Source organism: Centruroides vittatus, unplaced genomic scaffold (genome assembly GCF_030686945.1).
Source record: "Centruroides vittatus isolate TY-2023 unplaced genomic scaffold, ASM3068694v2 scaffold_520, whole genome shotgun sequence".
Classification (NCBI taxonomy): domain Eukaryota; kingdom Metazoa; phylum Arthropoda; class Arachnida; order Scorpiones; family Buthidae; genus Centruroides; species Centruroides vittatus.
The window spans coordinates 624,766-646,976 of NW_027122712.1; the positions used below are offsets into that span (position 1 = coordinate 624,766).

The following is a 22,211-nucleotide window of genomic DNA, read 5'->3' on the forward strand; positions in this document are numbered from 1 at the left end:
GTTCTCTTTTATAATTGAATTTTATGTCATAATTGATTAAATTTATTTAAATTATATCTACAAAAGAGAATCATGAAAAATGTATAAAAGTGTGGATTTTAAGATCAAAATAATTTGTGCAAGGATTCTAAAATCAAGAATTATTTTTTGAGCTATGTACTGTAAATAATTATATTGATCTATAATCTTTTCTACTATCTTTGTTAACATACACAGTGCGGCAATTAAATTCCGGGACTGAAGCTATATCTCAGCAACCAGTAGCGACATCTGTTTAAATTTTATGTCATATGAAGTTTGGACATATATGAACATAACCTAAAACTTTTATTAAAATCGGTTGACATTTATCATTGTTTTTGATATTTTGTTTATCAGCTTATTTTGTTACATGTCGGAAAACAATAATGGAACAACGTGCTGTTATTAAATTTCACGCTAAACTTGGCACAAGTGCCACAGAAACGTTCAAAATGATGCAAAAAGTGTATGGAAGTGAGTGTTTATCACGGTCAAAGACTTTTGAGTGGCACAAGCGATTTTTGGAAGGCAGACAATCACTGGAGGACGACAAACGTGTGGGAAGGCCAATAACAATTCGAACAGCAGATTCGATTCAAAAAGTGCAAGAATTTGTATCCAACGATCACAATGCGACACTGAGAATGATGGAACAGGCATTAAACATTAACAAAGAGACAATACGACAAATTCTTAAAGAAGATTTGGGCAAAACAAAGGTTTGTGCTAAATTTGTTCCGCACACACTAACCCAAGACCAAAAATTGATGAGACTAGAACATTCCAGAGAGATTGTACGAGCAGCAAATAACAGTTCAACCTTCCTCAAATCAATTGTTACTGGTGACGAGACCTGGTGTTTTCAATATGACCCACAAACAAAATGTCAAAGTGCCGAATGGAAGTCAAAATCATCACCTCAAGCCAAGAAAACACGAAAAGTTCCATCAAAAATCAAGACGATGTTCATTGTTTTCTTCGATAGCAAAGGCATCATCCACCGTGAGTTCGTCCCACAGGGTCAAACAGTTACTGTTGCTTTCTACTTGGGAGTTTTACAACGATTAATGGGAAGAATTCGTCGAATTCGACCAGAATATCGCAATTCTGATGACTGGTGTTTGTTACACGATAATGCACCGAGTCACACATCATTGATTGTTCGTCAATTTTTGGCACGAAATCAAGTCTGTGTGTTGAATCATTCGCCGTATTCCCCCGATTTAGCACCATGTGACTTCTCTTTATTTCCAAAAATGAAAATGAAGTTGAAAGGACGCATTTTTAATGATATTGAAACCATCCAAAGAGAGTCTACGCGCATATTAGAGGTAATGCCAAAAATTGAGCTTGAGCAGGCATTTGAATCACTATTGAATCGCTGTAAAAAGTGTATTGAAGCAGGAGGAGAGTATTTTGAATAATTTAATAAAAGGATTTGAATAAAATTGTTTTGTTTCATTTTTATAGATCCAGTCCCGGAATATAATTGCCGCACTGTGTATACTTTATTTATTCTTTCATTGTAAGACAGTTGATGAAATGAATTTTGTCAATAAAAATAATTCATGGAATTTGAAAAATATTGTGTAATTTATTGCTATTTTGTTTTAATAAATGCAAAATCCTTTCTCGACTCCTTCAACTTTAGTTTAGATGGCAGATAAAATATTACATAATTGTAAAGAAAAATGCTTTAGTTTTTTAGTGTAAGCAAATTGCAAATGATATTCAAACCTAAATAAATATTTTGATTTGAATTAAATTGAAAAATATTTAGAAGTCATTTTTCAAGTTTGCTACTACAGCATTATTGGATATATTTTTATTTAAAAACTGGTATGATATTGTTATTTTTGTTTAAGAAAAAAGTCTAAGATAGAACTTGACTAAAATTATCTAAACTTATGTGACTAAACTTTTTAAGAATTCAGTTTTTAGAGTGACACTTGATAATACTTATTAGTTTTTTTAATATAGTAAATATAGCAATAGATGTTAAATTTTACAACTCCAAAACAAATTACCATGTAATAAAATATTAAATTATCATGGCAATTTGTTTTCTTTGCCAGACATAAGATAAAAATTTTGTATTATAAGTAATATTGTGACAATTTCAAAAATATTGAATAATACTATGAATATATTTTGTGTGTTGAATAAGGACTAGATGTTTTTCTATATGATATTATAATTTTTTTAAATAAAATTATATTTTTGACTTGTTTTCAGATATAAACCATTGATCTTTGCTGTTTGACATTTTCTATTAACTTCAGTATATTTAAATACAGTATTTGATTTTAATTTAAATTCTGTAGTATTGGTTGTTGGAACATACATACCATTCCAGCTATTTTTATGTTATGCAATCACCTTAGTTTTCACTAATGACTGACCTATGTCAATTTATATAGGAATTTAATTTTGAAACATTTAGCTTCTTGTTTTCAAAATTATTTTTTAATTTATTAGTTAAGAATTATAAACTGATACATATTCAACTTAATTATAAACATCTTTAGAAAAATTCTGATGTTAATTCTGTTTTAAAGTATTTGATCTTTCATGTGAATTATCATAATGCAATATAAATAAGCAATTATTTAATATGATGTTGTCACTGTGTCAAGCTGCAATTTTTCCTCAGTGCTTTCAATTTTAGTAATGTCTTGCTCTTTTATCATATTTTTCCTATTAATAATGAAGTCATGCTGGTCATCTATCTAACTAAATTCAGGAGAAAATTTTTGAATTGACTTCAGGCCCAAAGTGGAAGTTTGTATATAGTTAATTGGGGCCTCCTGCTCCAAATCTTTCCATATCTGGTCTTTTCATCTAGCTAACATTATTCTAGAGATAAACACAGACATGGTGGGAATTTATAGGATACAATACGAAAATTGTAGCCAATCAAATTTCTGCAAATCAAGATATGATTAATATTAAATTTGACTCACCAGTGGTATGTACTGTACATGAGAAAACTTTATACTATCTCATATATATTTCCAGGTTAAGTTATAGGTCATGCCAAACTAAATGCATTAATATAGCTTAAAAACTGGGTAATTGTAACTATACCACTCACCACATAAACCATCACCAGTTCATAACTTGAAAACAGAAAAAAATTTTAACGAATGTTTTCATCTATGTATAACAGACATCCTCAGGCATCAATGATATCAAACAAACAGCTCTTAATATAGAGATTTGATTAAAAGTTTGGATTAATTACATAATTTGAATATGTTGCGTTAAAATTTAAACATATGTAAAATATTTAAAGCATATCCGAATAAATAATCAATTAATTTCACATAAATGATGACATAAATATCACACACATTGTTCAGAGAAAATGAAAAGCAAAACAAATTGTCGTGGTCCAAAGCCCTTGCAACACAACATGGATACCTGTCCTCTTTGGTCAAGCATCTCATAAAACAATATATAAATAAGAGCGAGAGGACTATTCCACAAGACGAATGAATGAAAGTTATCACATACAACGAAACACTTTCTAATATATATAGAGAAATTGCAAGAACCACCTAAGTACACAACATATTGATGCTCTCCAACAGTCTTCTCTCTCATTAGAAATGATAAAACTGTATAGATGACTCATACTCTCCAGGGGTTTATGCAGTACCTCTTCATGATGACTGAGTTAATTGCTTATTACCATACATTGAAGCAACAGCAAGAAGTCTCACCATGAAGATGAAAAAACACGAATATTCCATAAGAAAAAAGCTGACTACTATGGTGTTAGCAACATATGCAAGTAATGAGGAAGTTCACATTGAACTACAGAATGCTAAATTGTTACACAGAGTATCGAATAAGGCACAACTCAAGTACCTCGAATCGCTTGAGATCTATCGGGCAATTAAACAGGGAGTCGCTATTAACTTCAAGGAAACAAACATGCTATCCACAGCATATGCGCCATTTTTGAACGTGATTCCAATGACAGAAACTCGCATTAAAGATAATTTAAATTAAGGAGGATATTTACATAATAATTTACGTGAAATTAATTAATTATTTATTCGGATATGCTTCAAATATTTTACATATGTTTAAATTTTAACACAACGTATTCAAATTACGTAATTAATCTAAACTTTTAATCTAATCTCCATTTTAGGAGCCGTTTGTTTGATATTGATGCCTGAGGATGTCTATTACACATAGACGAAAACATTCATAAAAATTTTTTCTGTTTTCGAGTTACGAACTGATGATAGTTTGTGGTGAGTGGTATAAATGTATTAAAACAGCATTATTATTAAAATTAAATGACATGAAATTATATTTTGTTTTCCTTAAATAGGGTAACTGAATTCTTATTAGTTTAACTCCATAATCCTTTATTTCAGGTATAGTATTTCCTACAGCAAACAAATATCCAACCATGCACAATTAATTATTCAATTTTCTCTCCTACATATACATTTCGGGTTGACTTAAATTCTCAATTTTTCTTCAGTGCCAAATAATTTTCACTTACTTTCATAAAAGAACAACCATACGTAAAAATTCAATTGCTGGTACAAGTGTTTATAATTTTAAATGTGTCTTAAACACTTAATAGAGGGTGTGACAATGATTCCTGTAAGGTGTAAAAATGTGAGGGGAGGCATATTTTTGTTATTACTACTTTTATTTTATATTTTTAATTTTTGGTATGATTCTTTTAAATGTTAACAAGTGGGCATCTGTCTTGTTTTTAATCTAGTATAAACAAGTCAAGATAAGAATAAGACACTAAATTTTATAAGGTATGCTGTCCAACAATCCCTATGAAATTAAGATGTATTTAAAATTATAAACACTGAATATGCACTTGTACCAGGAATTAAATTTTCACCTACGGTTGTTCTTTTATGAAAGCATGTGCAAATTATATGGCACTGAAGAGGGATTGAGAATTTACGTTAACCTGATACGCATATGTAAAAGAGAAAATTGAATAATAAATTGTGCGTGGTTAAACCATTGGATATTTGTTTGCTGTAGGAAATACCATAACTGACAAACAATTAGAGTTAAACTAATTATATTTTTTTTGTTAACAATTCATCAATCAATACATTTGATGGTAACAAAGAATTACGTCTAGGATCTTAGTTGTAGAAATTTTGCTATTTAACTAATTATTAGATTCAAAAGTCTTCAATTACAAAAACATTTGTAATTTTTAATGCATTCAATGCATTTTGATAACTTAGTTTGCACTGAAATGTACTTAAAATATAAAATGACAAAGTCATTTGGTTTATGTTTAAGATTATAGATGTAATGAAAATTGCAACCATTACACTATTTTTGTTACTATACTTTTTCTTACGAAAATATCATATGTTGTATATATATATGAATATAGAAGTTTAAAAAATGTTCAATAATATATTTACTCCATAAATATGAAATTAACAAATTTTTGAAAACTCATTTCAAAAGTAAAAAAAAAATTCGGGCTTCCTTCAAAATATGCTGTCTTCAAATGCTAAGTACTTTCAGAATTCAATTCCACATTTTCAGAACTATAAAATAAGAATAAAAAATAACTATATTAAATGATACAAATTTAAATAATTAGTATAAAATATCATTTGTATTTTCAATTATTATTAAATGGTATGCTGTAACATAATCAAATTACATAAAAACAAACTGTTGAAAACTTGTGAAATTATTTATTAGGAATACTATATAAGCAATTTCATTTATTTAAGTTAATTTCATACAATGTATTGTTAAAAATTTACATATACATAAAAACAGCAGGGGTTCTAAACAACTATAAATTTGTCAGGTTAGTAATAACCTAATTATATGATATGATTACGGTTATTGATCATTTAATGCAATTATTTGTCTTAGAATGAGAAAATTAGATAATCACTTCATCGTAATCTCATATAATAAAACATTTATTATCTATTTTCACTTAAATTTAATACACAAACATTATTTTAGCCTAAAAAGACAACATTAAAAAATTAATAATACAATACAAAAGTCAATAAATATACACATCCAAGTTTTAAAATAACACATTTACAAAACTTTTAAAATACATAAAATGTTTTTGATGGCAGTATATTTCTTCAGTAATACAGATATATAGGACAGAGATACAACACATTTTACAATTTTAATATGGAATTTAAAGCTACATTTTAGTAAAATGTAAGAATTACTACAGCAGTAACATCAATACTGATCAAAACAAAGTTTTTGATATTAAAAATTTCGTAATGTCTTTGAAAACAACAAAAAATGTTACTATGAAATTTGAAAAACTGTTAAAGTAAGTAGTGATTATAAGGAATGTTAGGAAATGTTCAAACAGAAGAAAAATTGAGCACAATGCTAGTTTAAATTAAACATAATGAGTATCAGCATCAGCATGCTGATACTCATGCTGATGCTGAGTTTCTCCAAAAAATATTTTTGGAAACAGAACAATTCTTTTCAATTATAAATTTAATGCCATTGTATAGCATGAAATATTTAAAAACACAAAGAATGATCAAGATCATTTTATTACATAAAGGATTAAGATTAAGAGTTGTTCCTTCTTCCATTTAGTCCGACAGTTGTAGGGTAAAATCTTCATCATTTTCATCGTCTGTTAGGTTGTCATAGCTCTCCTCCTATTAAAAAAATTTCTAGATGAAAGTACTAATTTAAACAGAAGTACAAACAATTTTAAATTATTAATTTAAAAATTTTAATTTCATATTACAAAAAAATATTTGTATTAATTTTAATAAATTCAAATTTTAATTATGTTGCTCAAGAATATTTAACTGAGAAATATTTAAAATCAAAAAAGTTTTTTTATGTAAAAATTTAATTAAAGAGAATTTTAAAATACTGTATATTAAATCCAGTTAATAAATAGATATAATTACATCAATTTAAATAATTACAAATATTAAAAAGTAAAGCCATTATATATCAATTGATTGATTGATTAATATTAAATTATTTTATGTAATGAACACACTGTAAAAAGTCAAAAACAAAAAGCTATTAGAAAAAATGCTAAATAATTATCATCATTCAAATTAAAATTATAAAATTTTCATTCTTTGGTAATATTATTTAAATATTAAATTTAACATTTTTAAATAAAAAAATTAATTTAAATATATTGAAATTTTATTTTTATTTTATAAATAAATACTATATAATATGAATTCAAAATTTTTATTAAAATGTAAACAATACAATCAACCTTCTAAATCTTCTCAAAGCTGGTTATACACAATTAAATAACTTCACTAAGAACCTTCAAAAGTACCAGTACATTAATATATTTTAAATAATTATGAACTGACAACGTTTTCGATCGAATATGGATCTGTTTCAGGTCATTAATTTTCTACAAAATTAGAATGCAAACCATTCAAATTTAAATATTTTAAAATCGTTTTAAAATATTTCAAAGCAGATACATATTGGATCGAAAACATTTGTCAGTTCGTAATTATTTTAAATATATTAGTGTGTTGGTACTTTTGAAGGTTCTTAGTGGAGTTATTTAATATAATCAACTTGACATAACATATAATCTTAGACTAAATTGTTTAGATTTAGCCTAAGATTCTTCAAATATATATCACCATGTAATTTATATGTTTAAAATTATATAAATTCTGTAATTAGAAAAGGCATAAACTTTTAAATTTTTATAATGATCATAGTTATGTCATGTTGGTTATTGTAGGGCTGTAGAGAGCTTGTATGGGACATGGAAGTAGAGCACGTCCCTTTTGCCATATATATATATATTTATTTATTTTAATAAGTGAAATACATATAATATTTTCTTATTAATAAAAAGTAGTTTTAAAAATTTTATTTTTTGTTAGTATGATAATGATAAGGGCTTGTAGTAGTACCAATCTCTAAGTTTTCTCCAGCTCCCATCTCTCAACAGCCCAGACATATTATATTTATTTTCAAAAATTATGACAAGCAAATACTTTGTTACACACAAAAAAAATCAAAAGTTAAAGTTTATTATGATGAAAATAAGCATAGATAAGATTTCCTGTAAGAAAGTATAATTAATAAGTATAAAATGTGTTTAAAATAATTTTTAATTACTTAAAGCATTTATTATTTGTTTAATTTCATTTCATAATAAGTAACAAATGTATAGTTAGTGGTACTGAATCCCTCCAGATTATACATATGCGAAGCTGCTTTCTTCTAAAATTTGTTCTTTATTTCATTGACTTAGCTCACACAGTGCAAAGTAGAAACACCATGCTACTCATAGGGTGTGATATATTTTAACAAATCATGCAATGACCATCTACATTACAAAAAATGATATCAATTCAATCAAATAATATCTTTAAAGGACATTCTAATAAGGGATTAAAATATTTATAACTGACACATTTAGTTGCTTAACATGCAAGTACTGCTTAAATACATTTTATATAAAGTAAAAAGAAATTAATCCAACTTATTTACAATTATTAAACATACTACTCATTCCTTAATTTATAATAGTATCACTGAAATTAAAATTACACAAGATAAAATTAAATTGAATTAAGAGACAGCAGCAGTAGCAGTAGAATAGAATTTCAGAAATTCAATCTTTAAATTATTTACTCCTTAATATGAGAAAAAAGAAACAGTATTTGGAATATAAAATATTCAAATAAAAAATAACACTCATACAAAATGTACTTTTCTGGAGAATTATTTATTTATATATTATTGAAAAAGTTACTGTCAATAATAAAATAAACAATATTTATATTACTGAAGTAACAAATTTAAGAGTAACAAACTGACTAAACTAATGCTGCCTCTTAATTAATTCTGTTCAAAAAATAAAAAGAAAATATATTAATAATGTTGTTAATACTAATATATTGTGCAATTTAAAACATCAATAATAATTTTTATGAAAAATATATTGAAACTAATAAAAGAATTTATTAATTTCTTTTTCGCAATTTTTTTAATCAATATTTTTAAGTGACAATTTGAAATTAAAAGTTTTCAAAAATTGAAAATTTAGTATTAAATATTTTTAGTGCTTCTTAATTGCTTAAATATATTGTAAAAATTAAAAAACTACATTCATTTGTCACTTAAAAATAAATCATGCAAAGCTATTTAGGTTTATTTGAAGACATGCAATATACAAGGGGATTGGGATAACTACTTACGGAATCGCAGTCCTCACAGTACCAAGTATAGCCTCTCTGTTTGGGATTTTTCTTCACTGGAGGATTCAGACATTGGAAATGGAAGCATTTCTTGCATTCATCACACCTGTGACACCCATAATGTATAGATCTACCGTATGTGCATTTTTAAAAATGTTAACCAATATACAGTACATTCTTTCAGTGGCTTAATTATGATTGCCCAATTTTTCCCCATTGATTAAAATTTAATTTTGAATATAATTTTAATTTTAAAGTCTTAAATCAATTTAAAACTAAATTTTATTTGCATTAATTTTTTTCAATAAATGTTTTCGATATTTTATATATAAAAGGAATATTTAATTTATTTATATAACAACATTCTAAAAATAAATTAATCTATATTAATTTCTATCAAAATTACACTTGCATCAGGATCAACTTAATTGAAAGAATATTCACCTTATTATTTCAGTAATCTTACTTAGAGAAACATTTTCTGTTTTAAATGGCAATCTCAAAATTTTATTATAAAAATATTTTCATTTTTGTAAATGAAAACTTGAAGATTGTTATTTAAAACAGTCAAATGTTTGTTTTTTATACTATTGGAATAAGATTTCATTAAGTTTTTTCTTCTCTCTCTTGTTTCTAACAACAGATCTTAATACAAGTTGAGATTTTTAGATTATATCAATACAGCTACATGGTACACATTAAAAGTTCAATTATACATATATCATTTACTTCAAAGTACTGTAGATTTGATAATATGAAATAGGAAATCTTAAAATATCAAACACAAACTGAATTGTAAATAATAGAATAATACTGAAGTAATATAAACAAAAATTAAGACTATCATTCTACATCACAAATTTATAAGACGTGATAATATTAAGTACTAATTATTTATCTAAGTCCCTTCTTGTTGGTTTCCTTATAATTTCTTATAAATACAACCTGAATAAACACTTAACAATTAATAAACTATATTAAACTGGTAAAAATCTCTAATTTTTCTGTTGAATGAAGATAAAAATAGAATATTTCTTCACTTTATAAGATAATTTTTATATCCCAATGAATTAAACTACCAAATACTTATATCTACATAAGAATTTGGCTGAATTATTTTAAATAAAAAAAAGATGACATTTTAATATTTACATAATAAACCTATTACAGTTTCACAAATACAATATAATTATTCTTTTTTTAAATAGCTTACTATCCAGCAATTTTATAAACCTTACAACTTAACTCATGAAAAGAAATTGGTTTTAAGTCTTTAGTTTCAATTCATATATATGTACTACATGAGTTAAATCTGAAATAAACCTATTTAACCTTGTTTGACATTTGATGAAAACTCGATAATCTGAAATTTTTTGTTTGCAGTTATTACTTAACTCTGTCAGTGGTGACCAAACTACAGCCCTTGGGGCAAATCAGGCTCACAAACACATTTGACAAATCCCTAGCCTATTTTAATACAGGATACTTGTAGCTCCACCTATTTAGAACTCATGCACAGTTTGACTTGCCAGTTGAAAAGTTTGAGCATCATTGCCTTACATCACAGATTCAATTTTCTATGTAAGTTAAAATTCCAAAATTAAATTTCTCTTGTTTGCTTTTTTAAAACTTCCATGAACAATTTGATGGTAGGTGTTAAATGCATTTTTATATATAAAATAAAATAATGATAAATTAGATTTATCTTTTTCCACTTTAAAATAAATCAAAATGATTATAAAGTAAAACTGCAAATAAATCAATTTTCAATAGTTTGTTTAATCCTTTTGGAATCTTTCAGCTCTTAATTATTTTATCTCCATTCTATATAACCAAGTCATCTTAGTATGTACTCTTATTTAATCAAATAATAATCACTTTCAAATTCTTCTGAAGCATTAATTTAATTTTCTGTGTCACACTGCACATTCAATTATTTGTATTTATCACATCATTTCTATATCTGTTATGTTATTTTCCAAATTTAAAAAAATGATTATAAAAAAGATATATAATAGATAATCAATGACGGTTACCCAATATTGAGTTTAAAAACATTATATAATGTTGGAGGAGTCTTATCGATGTCTTATATACCAAGTTAATGCCAACTATTTTATTTTATTTAATCAAAATCACTTCTATTTGCTATATTTTCAATTTATCATATTTGATTGAGAGTTGTAAAATTTATGTAATTTCTGTCATATTGATATTAGGTAGTCATTTTATTTACATGATTTTATCAAGATGTTCTTTATATTCTGATAATGATTAAATTTGCATTCCACATTTTAGAAAAAATCTTAGAAATTTTAAAAATCAAAAGTTTGAGTATTAGAAAATTCCCAAACTTTTGATTTTTAAATCAATAATTTACTCTCTCCCCCTTGCTATCAAACAATATTTTTATGTATTATGATAGCATAGTAGTAGTCAATCTAAAATTAAATCTACAAACTAATTTGACAATTACTGTATATATCCAGCTTAATAAAGAATTGTTTCATACAGGATCTTGTAATTTCTTGTATAACTAATATCAATTTGGAATTTTGATTTTGCAATACAAATATACCTCATCTTACGTCGGTAATTTGTTCCAGGAGAGGCAACTTAAGTCGAAAAATGACTTAAGTTGAATTTACTTGTCACTATGCTAAACCATAAATAACCATTCCCAATTCTGCATTTTATTTATAAATGCATTTTTAATAATATATGGTTAATAAGAATCTATTTTAAGCTTACAAACAAATAAATTTTAGTTTTTAATATAGTACAGAAAAAAGTAATTAAATTTACGAATACATGTACATGCATACTTGTAAATGTACGTACATGTTTACAATTTGGCAATGTTTACAGTACATCACAGACTCTATTTGTGAATGTGGTTTGCTCTAAGACTTTATAAAATAAAATGATTTTGTAAGGTTAAATAACAAATACAGTTATTAAAATTATTTTGCAATAGTAGAAAATAAACTAATTTATGTTAAATTTACCAATATTTACATTCAATTTGTTTGTTTATATTGCGGACGTAGATGGCTTTGGATCGTCAGCATCAACAGCTGATTCTGGCTGTTGTTGTTCAATATGCTTTTTAACAAGAAACTGGTTGAGAATTCCTTGAACTGTGTTCTTCTTTTCTTCAAGGATTACATGATAAGGAGCAAAAGCTTCGTGACAAGCGTGCATAACTTTTGAAAAGCATTGACCATTTGGGTACCTATCCTTGAAGATTTGAAGTCCTTTTTCAATAAAAGCAAACACTTCTTGCATTTTCTTTAGGGAATAGTGACATGGCTCAGGTTCAACTTCTTTTTTTTTTGCTGCTCATTGAGCTCTATCAAATCCTCGCTCGTTACGGGCTGCTTGTCTTTTTTCAAATAAATCTATGAAATGCTTCTCCTCCAAATCCATTTCCAGCTCTTTGCTCATGGTAACCAATGTTTTGTTGATTTCAATATTATCAAACCCCTTGGAAGCATTCATGAATTGCAGGCATAGTTTTTTTCCACACACCATTCATAGCCATGTTCTGAGCATCATTCCATGCTGCTGGTATGTTCTGTACAGCATTATATGTCATACTCCTTCCAACAATCATGAAGTGTGCATGACTCAAGATCAGTTGCAACTACTGCTTGCTGCAACATGTGCTTCATATAGTAATGCTTGAAGATTGCAATGACTCCCTGATCCATTGGTTGTATAAGAGGTGTGATGTTAGGAGGGAGGTACATGACGGTAACGTTGGGGTGAAAATTGCAATTGCAAGTTTTGCGAGTGGCCAGGAGCATTATCAATTATTAATAATATCTTAAAAGGAATCCCCTGTTTCTTGCAATAATTTTCTGCTGCCAGGATAAAATAATTAAAGAACCAATCTTCAAAAATAACAACAGTCACCCATGCTTTTGGATTAGCCATCCAATAACAGGAAGAGATGTCTTGATTACATTCTTCAGGACATGAGGGTTGTGTGCATAATACACCAACAATGGTTTTATTTAAAATCTCCAGCACAATTACCTCCTAACATAACAGTCACACGTTATTTTGAGATTTTGTAGCATGGAATTGATTTTTCTTCTTTAGAAATGAAAGAACAGTCTGGCAATTTTTTCCAATATAATGCAGTTTCGTCAACATTAAAAATTTGTTCAGGAAGAAATCCATTTTCTTCGATGATCTAAGCCAATGCTTTAGGAAAATCAGCTGCTGCTTGTTTGTCAGCTGATGCACTTTCATCTTGCTTCTTAATAGAGTGATAACTTCTTTGTTCTTTAAATCTCATAAACCAGCCTTGACTCACTTTAAACTCTATATCTTTCTGATCTGGGTATTTTTTTGTTCAGATCCTCAAACAAAGACAATGCTTTCGCTTGAATGATTTCTTGCCTAATAACAGCACACTGATGATTCAACCTATCAATCCAAAGAGAAAGAAGTTGTTCCATCTCTTCAAAGATTTTTCCTCTTTTCTTATTTTATTGATAACAGTATTCTTCATCCCCAAGGCATCAGATTTGATGTGCCAAAATCTTATCCTTATTGTGAACAATCGTCGATATAGTTGTCCGACTCACTCCAAAAGATCGAGCAATCGATATAACCTTTTCACCTTTTTCATGGCATTTTATCATCCAGAGTTATAGAATGACGCTTAGCACTTGCACTGGAAATTTTCTTAGGAGCCATAGGGGCAAAATATAAAGTCACAAATAAATGAGAGAGTAGGCAATAAGCAGATGTATACTGTGTGTATGCATAAACTAAACTGGATTTCAATTTCGTGGGAATCACAAGTGGTGCTGACAAGGCCAAATGGTAGATATTGGAACTACTGTGGAAAATGCCAATATTGAGTGCTAAATAAGACGACAACACAGTCACAGATGTTTTCATATTTCGTTCTCTAGGATTTATGATGATTATATTAACATTTGCTGTATATGTACGTATTTTAATATGATTTTATATACTTTTATTCTTATTTATTGTATAGTAACATGATTTTATGTGCTTTTAACACTTTTCTAGTGATATTGTGACTTCAATATTTGTGGCAGACAGACGTAAAGTTGAATAAAATGACAAACTTGATTTTTATTTTTCCATATATTTTTGTTTGACAAACGACGTATAATCAAGAATGACTTAACTCAAAACGACGTAACCTGAGGTATACCTGTACATATCACATTAGATCTTCACTCTCATGGTTTGTACAAATGAATGAAATGTAGAATGTATCTCATTTTTCAGAAATTTCTATGATTAGCTACTATAAAAAAATTTTTTTTCTACTGCTGACATATCTGGAATACCATAAACTTTATATGCAGTTTCACTGTATACTATATTATAATTACATCTTTCATTTTGAAAATAAAACTTTAACAAGAGAAAACCTGGACGATGTTTATATTATACAAAATATAAATTTGATATTATGTATGTTTGACAATTTACTAAAATTTTAATGATTTTGACTGAGAAAATTGTTCCAGGACAAAAGTAAGAGCCAAAATTTATCAAATGAGGGATTGATAGTCTGATTTTCTTTTCTAGGAAGAAATAATTATCAAAAATTTTTTAAACTTAGCTAACAAACAAATTACCAGATTTAAAAAGCAAGAAAATCTTTAATTCAAGTACTGTTCTTTGATAAAACTAACAACATTTGCATACTTTGAAGTAAAATAATATATTCATTTCAATTTTTGTAACAATATATACTATCATAATAATGTAATCCAAGGATAGAGATTCTATGAAATGGATATACACAACTTTAACATTAGTAATAGGATATTTAAATACTGAGAATTATATATTTATAGGATCTAAACTAAATTTGAAATAAACTGGGGAAATGGACAACAGATAATTATCATATTTGCAACAGAGCTCTTTCTGAATAGTAATGTAAAGCTTTCAGAAAGACTTGTCATTTTTTTTGTGACCAACTTACCTAACAATATTTGTACTGTCGCCCACCTCTTTACAACGAAAACAATCAGATCGAAGATCTTTTTCAGTACTTTTTCGAAGTGATGAAATTCTTCCCATTTTTGCTTGAGGCTGTCAACCGGAGGAACAGATTGCATTTGATACAAAACCATATGTATACTTTATCAGGCCAGAAAAATGTTTTACCTCATCTGAATTTTTTTTGTCATCTTCACTTAAATTAGCCTGCAATATGGTTCTCTTTAAAGCTCGTCTACTGACTCTTCTTCGACTGCTACATAATTCTTCTTTTGATCTCCGGCCTCGCTTCATAACAATGGTTACTTTATCCGATTCCATCTTTTTTTCTTCTTTAATATTTATGTCTGGTGTTTTTTCTTCTTCACTTAATTGCTTGTATTCGGGCGACTGAAGAGTTCTTCTCCGAGGCCGTCCCTAAATTTACAAAACTACTTTTAAGACAATATATATAGACAACATGTATGATTAGTTAAACATATTCTAATTAATGGGATTTATTTATAACACTGCCTTCAGGCAATCAAAATTTATAAAGATAACACAATATTAATTACATAATCTCATTACAATAATCTATTAATTACAATAAAAATTAGTTGGTTAACATTTCATATTTTTTGAAAAACTAAACTAATTCAGATTTATGAACTGATCAAAGTGCATGAAACTTAACACCATATTTAATAAGGATAAAAGAAACAAACTGCTAAATCAGCTAACAGATTAAATGGAATACAAATGTTTTACATTTAAAAGTTAATTAGAATTATAAACATCCAGAAACTGATTTTTAGATTAATCCAAAATGATTACAAGTTATATTGGGTTATATTAATTCTACTAATTAAATGTCAAGTAATTTGATTTAGAAGTAAAGAAATGGCCAAAGTGGGGACTTGAGCCCAGCCCAATTCTTTTCTTCCAGAACCTTCTAAATTAATTATTAAATTTATCAAGAGATGATGCCTAATGCCTACCTTTAGGCCAAATTACTTGACAATTAGTTAGTAATTAGTGGCATTAATTTAGCCTGATGCAATCCAGCAATCATTTAGCATCAACAGACTTTTTAAATGCAAAACAATTCTATTCCATTTATTCTGTTGGCTGATGACAGCCTAACACAAGGTCAAAATGTATCTAATTAATTATTTTTTACCTGAGTTTTAGCAATTTGTTTATTTTGGTGTTATGATAAAAAATATATGTGAGAACCCAAACTAAATAGAAAACTTTACTTAATTTACTTATATAATTTTTGCTAAAATTTTAATTCTCAACCATGGTATCAGGAAGTGATTCCATTTCCCATGGACTTGCTTTCTTATCCAGAGATGACATCTGACTGCATCACTTTTGACTGTAACATCAAAAGTTGTTATTGGTTTAAACCAACTAACATTCCTTAAAAAGTGCATCGAAATTAAAGAGGAAGATCCTCAATAAAAGAAGAAAGATCAATGACAACAGAGTTTGTGACTAGCCTTTATGTCCAAGAGGATTTAGCCACTCTTGGCCGCCTATCCTATCATTGCCGCTGATTACTGCCTAGGCCAACCTACTGTTTACCAATCCATCTGACAATATTCATTTACCTATCTATCATCAGAGGGTCCTACATCGAACTATCTAATGTCTGATGAACTCAGAGTCTTCCTATTGCCAGTGTGAGAAATCGTGGGCCAGGGGTTAAACCTTTCTGGCACAGTTTGCAAAGACCGCCCACGCTGTCATTTCAGATGGCTTTCTATCGCGTAATGAGGGAGATGAGCAAGTCGACAGGCATTGTTGAGAGGCAGGAGACAGTTATATAATAAATGCATTATTTGTTTGTTAAACCTAACTAGTAAAATACAAAAGTTACAATAAGTTGGATATGAGTATGGCTAGATGCAATTATATAGGTGATTATACAGGCCTATGTTTGGAGAGAGAGAGAGTTCGCTGGTTTAAAATAGTTACCTCTAGGTGATAATGATGACTACGTGTGGCGATTAAGTTCTGTGTGGAAGTTCCACTGCGCTTCCTACCAGGATCTTCTCTTTTGATTTAGTTGGTGGAGCCTAGAATGGCACATCTACCAAGTATAACTTCCAAGTGATCGCCCTGAGCTTCCGGCATTTTGCTCTTTTATACAATTATTGTGGAAAAGGCATCACATGTTCGTCCCTTGTTGACTATGACTTGCATTCTTTGACAACTAAGTGTCAACTTTCCCATTGACGTGTTGATACACCCGGTGACCTCCGGTTTAATTCTCTGTTTTTTTTTTCTATCGGAGTTATTTACACCTTTTTTTCCTGACAACGGCATTAAAATCGCAGATTTCACACCAGTGAAGCTTCCTATTGTACAAAGAGCCTACCCATTAGGTGAATACTATAACATCCTATGGAATGAGTCAGCCATCTCAAGCCTATCAAGAGTCTGACCTTGATGGAACCCCAATAACTACAGGTATTTATCATCGCATACCAAAGTGTAAACTCTCTCTCTAGCACTTAAGATTACATGAGATTAAGAGTCTATGTGTAAATAAACAGGTATTCGTTGATGTTAACCCTGTAGTTGAGTGCACTTCTTTTTGACACGCTATCTCATAATCTCCTCCATCATGAATCTGACCACTTGCGAGCAATACACGACTGCTCGCGAGGCAGCAAACCCTTCTACACTCATGTTGAGCAACAACACTGTCAGTCCTGATGCAGGCATTGCTGACCCTTTTATCACATATATGAAGAAAGCTAATACTAGTATGAGATTCAAACTAAAACAGATAATACAAACAGAAAAAACATTTCATTTACTTTTCAGCGTTTTATGCTGGAAAAGCAAGTGAAATGTGTTTACTGTTTGTAAAACTATGAACTCAACAGACAAAACTCAATGGCTAACCATTTTAATTTGAATGCTATTATAAAAATATTCTAGAAGAAAAACATAAGAGGAAAAAGTTCAAGAATTACTCTATCCTATGGAAATATTTAAATGCTCAAAATAATAATTAGTAATCCTCGATTTTTTTTATAATTAAATATTATATTTGCATGTATTTTTTCATTTTAAAAGTTATATATATACCATATTTATCATTTTAATGTGTTTTTTTGTAAAGTTCATTTGCTTGTCTCCTAACAAATGCTTATGTATGGGGAAAGATTTTCTACTTTTACAGAAACACGTGAAGCAAACAGTTTCAATTCTCTGGTTCATGTCTTTGCAATAAACAAATTCTTGAATATCTGGGTTTTTCCAAATTGACTGCTGAAGCTTTTCTTTTGTAAATCCTTCTAAATCGGGCATGTCAAAGATATGGCCTGCAAGACAAGTAGTTGCAGCCCATGACATCAATTCAATAATGCTATTTGTTTATTTTATCATCTTGATACCCAAGAAAATGTGATATTTTGTACTTAAACAAATAATACTTAATAAACAAAATTGTTGAGCTCAATTATTATTATTCTTCTTTTTATTTTTATTTATTCATACTATTTAGATGTATTTATTTTATTTTATTTATTTTTGTGTTTAATTTCTCATTTACATTATGCTTTCTTTATTTAATCTTTTGAATTTCAAATTAAAGTCCATCTTGGCAAGATCACTTATTGCATAATTCAACTGTTTTGCATATAAAATGCATATTTTTGACATATTAGTAAATTACAGTTTATGCTTGTATTTTGAGTCTTGCAATCCTAATTTTCGGATCAGTATACAGACCTGCTTCATACCTGTAAATTGGCCGAAAATGTTTGTTCTGCGATTAAAGTTATCACTGGAAAAGTACAAATGGTGTTTTTTTAAAAATTTTATTGTGAAATCTTGGGTTATTAAAAAGGAATTTTTTGAGTTGGCTACTTTTGGGCTACTTTTAAAAAGAATTTTTGGCTACAAAAGTTAAAATCATCTGGCCCGCTGTCATACTCAAGATAAAAAATTGGCACTTAAGCAGTTTGAGTTTCACACCTCTGTTCTAAATACTCTAGAGATTTTTTAACTATTCCCCACTGATATTCTATAGTATTTCCAGTTTCTTCCAAACTTTTTAATGCTTATACTAAGAACTTAAATGTGTGTGCTGCGTAAAGTTCTTCCAATTTTTGGTCTTTTATGACTTGTTGAATTTTATATATGGCAGCAGTTTCTGGTTGCAACTGTTTAAGAAATTCTAAAAGCTTCTAAAAATTTTCACAATGAAACACTGCAGCATTTATTCAAGTTACTATTGGAACAGGTGGAAGAGACAGGCTGGTGTGGGTAGCCGCCTGGAGGCAGAATGAGGTCGTACCTCTTTTTGTCGACAATAGGTTAGTGAAACATGCCCACTTGTCAGAGGATGGCGGGTTTACTTTCTATGATCCCGCGGAATTGGGATTCTTTTTGTCAGGTCAAAGTGGAGGAGGAGAGAGGGGTTGTCGGTAAGGCATGGGCAATAAACAAGTAAATGACACCATTTAACAATGAAGCAAAGATTTATTAGATAACAAACAGACGATTACAATATCTAACATTGAGAATCTAGCAACTTTGTTCTCTAGCTTCAGAATCTATGGAGGGGGTTGAGAGAAAGAGAGTTTACATGAATTGTTATCATACCTCTTTGATGATTCCACAGAGGTTCGATTTTGTCCCTGTTTAATTGTTTGCACAAAGTTATAAAAATCGTGACTGAGACATGGATTGCTTAGTAAAATGGTGCTTGGAGATACGGCTCTTCAGTAGACTCCTTGACATCACTGGGCCGGTGTTTGCTGAGAGACTCCCCTAAAACTTCTTGGTTGTCATTGAGCTGGTGATTGATGAGAGACTCCCCAGAAGGGAGGGAAGAAGCAAGCTTTTATAGATTTGTCTTGGGAAAATATGTCATGTGATTAATTGTTATTGGAGGTAAAGGCTATTGTAGCAGGTGTGGAGGTTAAAGGTGTCCTTGGGTCAAAATAAAGTGATGAAATCGAACGTTAATTGTAAACTTTAAGTCTTGCAGTATGAGAATGAGGGCCTGGATGGGTGAATGTTTACATTCAGAAAGGAGGGTTGTATATTTTCCCAGAGAAGTGGGTTTTTCCCTGAATTATTTAGGCAATAGGAGGGGAAATAATCAGAAAAAATATCTATAAAAATTCCAGATCTCACACTAGTAATGTCCTTCTATTGCTGAACTTTTGGTGGACACTTTAGCATAATTTTTTTCATTTCAGGCATTATGAATTTACTACAGAGTGCTCATCGCATCGCAAATACATTCACATACTATGAATAGCATGGGCTAAACAAGTAACATGTTTCATATTTGGGTACTATCTATCCCATCCATTTAGTCGTGGCTAACTCTTGGTCATTCAATAGATCAAAGCTCTCCATGCCCCTCTATCTTGCACAGCCTTCTTCAATTCCATTATAGATAATTCAGTGTCCCTTTTGTTTGTGTTGAGCCACAGAGTCCTTGCTTGGCCTCGCACTCTTTTCCCACTAACCATCTGCAAGCATGACCACCTTCTCAAGGGAGCTGGTTCTCATTACATGACCAAAAAAAGATAATTTCTGTTTGGCTATCTGGGCTTCCAGTAAGAATATTTGGGTACATTCCTTTCAAATTGTTAAAAGTGAGAACCACGTACGATGCTCAGTCTGAAAGAATAAGAATAACATTGCATATTGAATTCTATCTGGCCAAAGCTTCGAGCAGGCATTGTTAAAAGCTTGCATAACGACTGTGTTATAGTTTTTCTCATATCGATAGTTTTTTCAAACATATGTTTTCAGCAACATAGGTTTCATATTCACCAGTTTGAAGAACTATCAAGATATTTAACACACATCTATTTAAGGATTTAAGGCATCAGTAACTTCATCCAGGATAAAGCAGACTGGATTCTCATCCACAGTTCTTAACACTTTTTGAAAAAAGTTGCTTGGTAGACAGAAGGCAAGTAATTTTCCCTAATAGTACTTTCATCTGGCAATTTCTTTCCAATATATTTTTCAAGATAATTTTTAAATATAGGTTGACTGAGTTTCGATAACAAAATTCCTGCCCTGATAAATGTTTCAGCAGTATCAAGAAACAATTGATTCTTTGGAAAACTGACTGCATTTTGCAAAGCCTGTCCAATAAACTGTTGCTGTCTTGATGAAGTTTCTTTCAAGGATTTGTACTTTTGATGTTTTGTACTTCTTATATGTTGCTGGATCCTAGACTTTTGATGTTTTTCATCATCATTTATTGTCACATTGCAGACATCATGCCAAATAACTTTTCCATTGGGAATAATTTTTTCATTTTTAAATTCTTGCAAAATCTCATGAACTTTGCCCGTAGTCAATCTTTTTGCCATTTTTCCATTCTCCAGTTCCTTCACTAATGGAAATTTTAAATTTTCTCTCTACAAAGTGCCATTTGCACTAAATATACATGGGGATTAGATGAGTGAAATTCCTAAACAGTTAAGAAAATAAAGAACAGGGTGCAGAGGAGAGGCAGACAAGAGGGAGGGAGGGATGATGACAATGGTTGATAAAGATAGGAAAAGACAATCATGGAAGACATTGAACATTAGATGACAAACACAAGAATTAAGGGAGTTTAACCTATTTTGCCTACAATTGGATCATAATTGTACTATACCTTCCTTCATTGTTCTATTCGCTACATATATGAAAGTTTCCAATTAGAATATTTTTGATGGTATCCATAATTTTATAACATTTGTAATGAAGAAAATCCCCAGTAAATTGCTTTTTAGTAATGATTTCTGTCTCAAATATTTCTATTTAATGTTTTTATTTTTAGCTACGTATATCACTCCTTCAAATGAAATCTCAATTCTCTAATTACATTAAAACTATAGTTTCACTGAATTTTGTCTTCTCCTCTCACTAATCGTTAATTCCTCAAGGTGTAAATGATTTGGCACTGGTAGCAATCTTATTATCTCTGGAATTGTCATTTAA

General features: G+C 29.3%; 2 protein-coding genes across 7 annotated transcripts in view; one reads left to right on the plus strand and one right to left on the minus strand.

Annotated features, from left to right (window-relative positions):
• The first annotated feature begins 407 nt into the window (after positions 1-407).
• LOC136989409 (protein GVQW3-like) lies at positions 408-1,445 on the plus strand. Its single transcript, XM_067287534.1, has one exon. It carries the CDS (start codon positions 408-410, stop codon positions 1,443-1,445), a length of 1,038 nt encoding a protein of 345 aa, XP_067143635.1.
• A 4,300-nt stretch (positions 1,446-5,745) lies between these two features.
• LOC136989415 (PHD finger protein 14) overlaps positions 5,746-22,211 on the minus strand; it is an 85,173-nt gene continuing 68,707 nt past the window's right edge. For 3 of the 6 annotated variants that reach the window (XM_067287541.1, XM_067287540.1, XM_067287542.1), the window contains exons 20-23: positions 15,417-15,665; positions 15,232-15,341; positions 9,246-9,351; positions 5,746-6,698 (exon numbers count right to left, since the gene is read on the minus strand). In XM_067287541.1, the coding sequence (XP_067143642.1) occupies positions 6,630-6,698; positions 9,246-9,351; positions 15,232-15,341; positions 15,417-15,665 (534 nt within the window). In that variant the 3' untranslated portion in view covers positions 5,746-6,629. The remainder of the gene's footprint in view (positions 6,699-9,245; positions 9,352-15,231; positions 15,342-15,416; positions 15,666-22,211) is intronic. The other 3 variants (XM_067287543.1, XM_067287544.1, XM_067287545.1) reach the window with 3 other exon arrangements.

What these genes read in the sequence shown, in the direction of transcription:
- LOC136989409 (XM_067287534.1), top strand. Translation starts at nt 408, where the DNA reads ATGGAACAACGTGCTGTTATTAAATTTCACGCTAAACTTGGCACAAGT.